At 31.1% G+C, this 6,239-nt stretch overlaps 1 protein-coding gene across 1 annotated transcript; it reads left to right on the top strand.

The window, feature by feature from the left end:
* The first annotated feature begins 851 nt into the window (after window positions 1–851).
* LOC105133429 (cytochrome P450 71A1-like) lies at window positions 852–3,093 on the top strand. The gene is made up of 2 exons (XM_011037429.1): window positions 852–1,813; window positions 2,234–3,093. Exons 1-2 carry the CDS (start codon window positions 902–904, stop codon window positions 2,861–2,863), a joined length of 1,542 nt encoding a protein of 513 aa, XP_011035731.1. The 5' UTR covers window positions 852–901; the 3' UTR covers window positions 2,864–3,093.
* Window positions 3,094–6,239: the final 3,146 nt, after the last annotated feature.

Here is a 6,239-nt window from a genome sequence, read left to right as displayed (position 1 = left end):
AAAATAGAAATATAGTATACTTTACTGAACCGTTAATGGGCAGTTTTATTAATAAATTGCTAACAGGAATAACAATGGTTTTAAATGATTACTAATAACAATAATGGTTATTTAACAAGGATAATTGTCTAAAATAAATTTTTATTTTTAAATTGATATTTAATTTTATTAATATTTAATTTTATTATATAATTAATTAAAAAATATTTATAAAAAAATTTATTAAATTTAATAAATTCCATAACCAAAGTTACAGGGAACGATCTAATATATTGTTGTTTTAATATTTTAAAAAATTATTATTTAAAAAAAATTTAAAATTAAATTATATTTTTATCGATTATTAAAATTGTATTTAAATATGTGAAATCAATTAATTTAAATTAAGTTAGCTAATTTAATTGAAAACTTGAATTATATAAAGAGATAAGTAGGGAGGTTTTAAAATTAATTTACTTAATTGAGTATAATAATATAATTAAAATATTTTTTATGATATTAAATTTTTTATATTAAAAAATAATTATTCCAAGTGCTGGTTCTTCTCTAAAAATGGAAGAACAACCATAGTACGGATCAGAGAGAAGAAAAGTTAAAACAAAACAATAATTTCTCAACAACCATTGTATCAATATCGCACACAAGTCTAAAAACCATCGCGTCAATGGGAAAAGAAATAATAATAATAATAATATAAACAATTGCTCAACAACCATCGTTTGTCAGATTCGATTTATGTTAAAAAAAGAATAAAAAAATCAATTTAAATTACAGCATGATGACATGTAACTTTGCTATGCAAAGTGACACTACACTGGTACATTTCTTTCAACTATAAGTAACACATCACCCTAACACTCTTGTCACTGAAGATCCACATTACCACCACAAGCACCAACAAATGGACAATCCTCCTCCGCCAGCGATTACTTATACCGCCGCTGGTCTTGCCACCGTAGTGCTGATCCTCCTCTCTCGCCGCCTTTTCGGCCGTAAACTAAAACTTCCACCAGGTCCAAAACCATGGCCCATAATCGGAAACTTCAACCTAATAGGTCCACTTCCCCACCGCTCCCTTCACGAACTTGCCAAGAAATATGGACCCATTATGCAAATCAAATTTGGGTCAATCCCCGTGGTTGTAGGCTCTTCCTCTGAAGTGGCTGAAGCCATCCTCAAAACCCATGACATTAGCCTTGCTGATCGGCCCAAAATCGCTGCAGGTAAATACACCACCTATAATTACTCAGACATTACATGGTCACAATATGGGCCTTATTGGAGCCACCTGCGCAAGTTTTGCAACATGGAAATTTTTAGTCCAAAACGCCTTGATTTTTACCAGCATGTGCGTGTAGAGGAGCTGCATTCCCTGCTAAAAAGTCTTTACAAGACGAGCGGAACTCCTTTCAAAACGAGAGAGAAGTTTTCAGACTTGAGTCTTAGTGTGATTAGTCGGTTGGTGTTAGGGAGAAACTACACACTTGAATCGGAAAAAGGGAAGGGAGTGTATACACCACATGAGTTCAAGAAAATCTTAGATGAGTTGTTCGTGCTTAATGGGGTGTTAGAAATAGGGGATTGGATCCCTTGGCTCTCTTACTTCGATTTGCAAGGGAACATCAAGAAAATGAAGGCTGTGGCCAAAAAGGTTGACAGGTTTATAGAGCATGAATTGGAGGAACACGATGCTAGGAGAAATGGGGTTAAGAACTATGTGGCGAAGGATATGATGGATATCCTCTTACAACTTTCCGATGATCCTAGTCTTGATGTCGAATTCGGAAGAACCGGAGTGAAGGCCCTCACGCTGGTATGTTTCATGGACAACTCTTCTTTTATTATTTGAAGCAGCTTAAATATTTCTCATCCCTTTTCCCCCCCTTAACAACCACAAGCTTGTTTTCTTGTGGATATATAAATGGACTTTCTATTGCATGCTTGCACGCAGTGGTGGACAAAAAAGAAAAAGAAAATGCGTGCCGTGCCTGTAGGGCACCATGTCCATCTCTCGACTTACTTCCTGTGCCTGTAGAGTATGTTTTTTCTTGCGTTTAAAAAATATTTTTTAAATTATTTTTTGTACAGTATAGTTTATTTTTCTGAACTACTGTATAGCTCTTCACGTTTTCAATTTGTGCCATAAGAGCATATTCAATACACGTGAATATTCATTCCATTCCAACGAAATTAATCGGGCTAGTTCTCATAGTAAATTCTATTTTTAAATCAGGACTTGATTGCGGGCGGAACTGAGAGCACTGCAGTGACAGCAGAATGGGCGCTAGCCGAGCTTTTGAAGAAGCCAGAGATTTTTGAGAAGGCAACAGAAGAGCTAGATAGAGTAATCGGAAGAGAGAGATGGGTAGAAGAAAAGGACATCGTTGACTTACCTTATGTTACTGCAATCATGAAGGAGACCATGCGTCTACACAATGTGTCGCCATTACTAGTCCCAAGAGTTGCACGTGAAGACGTTCAAATTTCTGGCTATGATATTCCAAAAGGAACTGTTGTGATGGTGAATGTATGGACCATTGGGAGGGATCCTAAGATATGGGACAACCCTAATGAATTTTGTCCGGAGAGATTCCTCGGGGAGGAGATTGAAGTTGAAGGTCAAAATTTTAAGCTAATGCCCTTCGGAGCTGGCAAGAGGATTTGCGTTGGGTACCCTCTTGGGTTAAAGATAATTCAATCAAGTGTGGCAAATCTCTTGCATGGATTTAATTGGAAATTGCCTAAAGGCATGAAGAAAGAGGACTTGGATATGGAAGAAATCTTCGCACTTTCTACTCCCAAGAAGAATCCGCTTGTCGCTGTTGCTGAGCCTCGACTTCCGCCGCATCTCTACTCCGTGTAAATGGAATTATTAGCTTGTTTCAGCCTTTCTCTCTCGAAATAATACTAGTATTGTCTTGCGTTGCTCTCCGCCATAGCTTGCTTGTGACTTCATGCGTGCATCTCCATTACTGGGAGAGATTACAGTGGGTACTTGGTGCCTCTGACGGGTTAAGTTATTGGACCCCAGCCCAAATTGATAAAAGGGCATCATGCCCTGTGTAAATAACACCGTCAAAACTGGGACTTTTTTTCTGGATTGCTTTAATTAACACTCTCCAGCACCACCATCAAACCACCATCAAGTGTTTTGAGCATATTTTTTAAACCCTGTATGGTGACTAGTTTAAGGTCCAATTTCAAGTTTTAGCCGGGCCATTAAATCAATTTTTCTAAAAAAAAATTAAAAAAAATATTATTTTAATAAAAAAATCAGTAGGTTACAATCGGATTTTTAATTGGATTATCGAGTCAAACCGAGTTTTGTCTTTCCCTATGTTTTCTTAAACCTAGCTCAAGAACAACTTGTCTGGCCAGTTCAAATTTTAAAACTATGGTTTGGAGAGAGTTTTGTCTTTCCCTATGTTTTCTTAAACCTAGTCCAAGAACGATCTGTCTGGCCAGTTCAAATTTTAAAACTATGATTTTGAGAGTATTTCGATGGTTGCGTGGAGGGTAGTGATAATTATTTTTTAAATTTTTTTATTTAAAAATATATCAAAATAATATTTTTTTATTTTAAAAAAATATTTTTAATATCAATATATCAAAATATCAAAATAATCTTAAAACACTAAAAAAAATTAAAGTAAAGAAAAAATTCATTAAAAAATTTAATTTTTCTAAAAATATTTTTAAAATATAAAAATAAATAAAGTATGAGTTGCAACCCGACTGCACTTTTTTTTATTGATTATTCTTGTATGAAGATGTTGTTACGATAATGCTTAATATAGAACTCATTAGAGAGAGAGTTAGTAAGAGGAGAGAATTGTATTTGCCATGTGGGTATTCGAGAGATGTATAAGATAGATGACAACATACAAAGAAGCAACAAGAAACCAAATTTTATAGCATTTAATAGACAATCTTTACTCGCGCCATTAAAATTATAACAAAAAATAAAGAACTGAAGGAGATGATGAAAATATTGTTCTCTAGACGCATTGCAACGTGCAATGTGGACAAGAACATTGTTTTTATTATCTTATCTTCTTAATAAAAAATTGTTAAAGGTAAATATTGTCTTTGCCATAGGACAATCGAGGCATCTTCAAATTGATAGAGGTAGTAGAGGTATGTTTTTAATGCACGGTGAAAAAACATTAATACCATTGATGGTAAGAAGTTGTTCCGTGCATTGTAGGGTTATATTTGTATTTTCATATGAAAGGTATGCAATAAAAATAATAACTTTGCACTTATAAACAAAAATAATTTAACTTGGAATGAGGGGATTGTTGGTCTTTTCTGTTTGATTAGCACAATAAAAATACACTTACCCTTGGAGTTTAATTTTTTATACATTAGATATGAATGTATTTTTGTAATTGTACATTAGCTTTATTTGTTATTACCGGATAAAATTAGAGGTGATTTGATCTTTTAAAAAATCAAAAATATATATATAAAAAAAATTGAGGCATATTAGGAACGTATTAGCCACTCTATTATCTTTAAGCAATGTATAAGGCTAATTTAAGATGCCAACAACGCTTTTCCACGGTAGTGGTCGATTCATCTCGACTTTTCTATATATGGGATGAAATTCTTTTCGGTTTGGCTCTGATAAGCATTTCTTCCTTTCTCTCTACCTTGATGTTTGTGCCACCTTATAATTTTTTAAATAATGTCTTTCTCTAGCCTTTTAATTTGTTCTCTAGTCTTTCGATGAATATTTATTTTATTTAAAATAATTAATAAAATTAAATTTTTGTTTTAATTTCATTCTTATTCAATTATTTTTGTCTATCAAATTTTATCCTCATTCTTTTTATTGATATTTATGTAATCTAAGTCTTTTATATTTAATCCCTGATCTTTTGGTTAATATTTGTCTAATTCTAAATAACTTTTGAAATTAAAATATTGTTTCAATTTCATCCTCATTTGATTTTTTTTATTTTTTAAATTTTTTCCTCATTTTTAATTACTATTTATGTAATATGAGATCATTTATAGAATTGATTTTTTTCTTGCGATTTTACCCCCCCACCATTTTTTTATCAGATTTTATCATAATTCTTTTTATTATTGTTTGTTTTGTTTTTGCTTTGCTAAATTTTTTAGATTGATTTTTTTTAATTTTATCTTTCAATATTAAATTGGTTTAAATTTAAGATTCTTTGTTAAGTTTGTATCTGAGATTTCATGAGTTGTGCATTTGAAAAGTTAACAACTTTGGAAGATTCGTCTGAGGTAAATTTATTTTTTTAATTATTTTTAAGCTATTTTTATTTCAATTTTATACTTTGATATTTATTTAATTGGACATTGGGCTTCTTTGTTTTTTAATTTCTACGTCCTTTGTTTTGTCCTTTGGTTTTTTATATTTAATTAAGTTATCTCGAATCTTTTTATTTGTTGTTTTTTGTTAAGATGATTTATTAAAAATAAATTTTATTCTTGAGTTAAATAGAATTTATTGATTAAACATAGACATATTTTCATTTCATTGTGTTTCGTTTAGATTGTTTTTCAAGTGCATTGCTATAGCGACCCATTCGACTTCTTTTAACGTCATTGAGCAACTTTCTGTAGTGGGATTCAAAACATCTCAACAAACTCTTTTGGTATTTTCTTTTTTCTCTAATTGTTGCAAGACTTTTTTTTACATTTTATTTGTTATCAAATTTAGATAAGATTATTAAATTACTTGATCTTATTAGATAAATTAAGTTAATGAATTGGATATCAAGTTTTTCTTACTTTTTTAAGAACACTTGAGCATTCATTTTTAACGTTTAAAAAAACTTTAAACTAGTCTGTAGCATAGCATAGGTTACCGATCTAGTAAAAAATAAGAGTGAAAGTGAATTCATTTTTCACCTAAACATATATCACTATTCACCACAACAATATAATTATTATTTTTCCCTTCTAAAAAACAATTAATGAGCTAGTTATAAGGGTAATGTGGTCTTTTCTCTAAGATCAGTTAGTCATTACCAAATGAATTTAACTTGAGGCTAGGGTTTTTTTTTAATTTTTTCTAAGCATGGTGAAATGATTAAATTACTTTTAATAAACATTTTCTTTAACTTAATTTTTAGAAGCTTTTTTGCATTTTTATGTTGGTTTTTTTTAGTTATTATTAAGTTGATTTATAGGCAATTTAGTCTTTTAATAAATACATAATGTTAATTAAAAAATTAGTTGGTGCGACATGACCCAGTATC

This window comes from Populus euphratica, unplaced genomic scaffold (assembly GCF_000495115.2).
Source record: "Populus euphratica unplaced genomic scaffold, PopEup_1.0 scaffold33.1, whole genome shotgun sequence".
NCBI classification, from domain to species: Eukaryota; Viridiplantae; Streptophyta; class Magnoliopsida; order Malpighiales; family Salicaceae; genus Populus; species Populus euphratica.
Note: the sequence above shows the minus strand (reverse complement) of the source record. Positions and strands in the feature narration are given on the sequence as shown.

Coding starts and splice junctions, on each gene's coding strand:
- LOC105133429 (XM_011037429.1), top strand. CDS start 902: ATGGACAATCCTCCTCCGCCAGCGATTACTTATACCGCCGCTGGTCTT. Junction 1,814..2,233: donor GAGTGAAGGCCCTCACGCTG/GTATGTTTCATG, acceptor TTTTTAAATCAG/GACTTGATTGCGGGCGGAAC.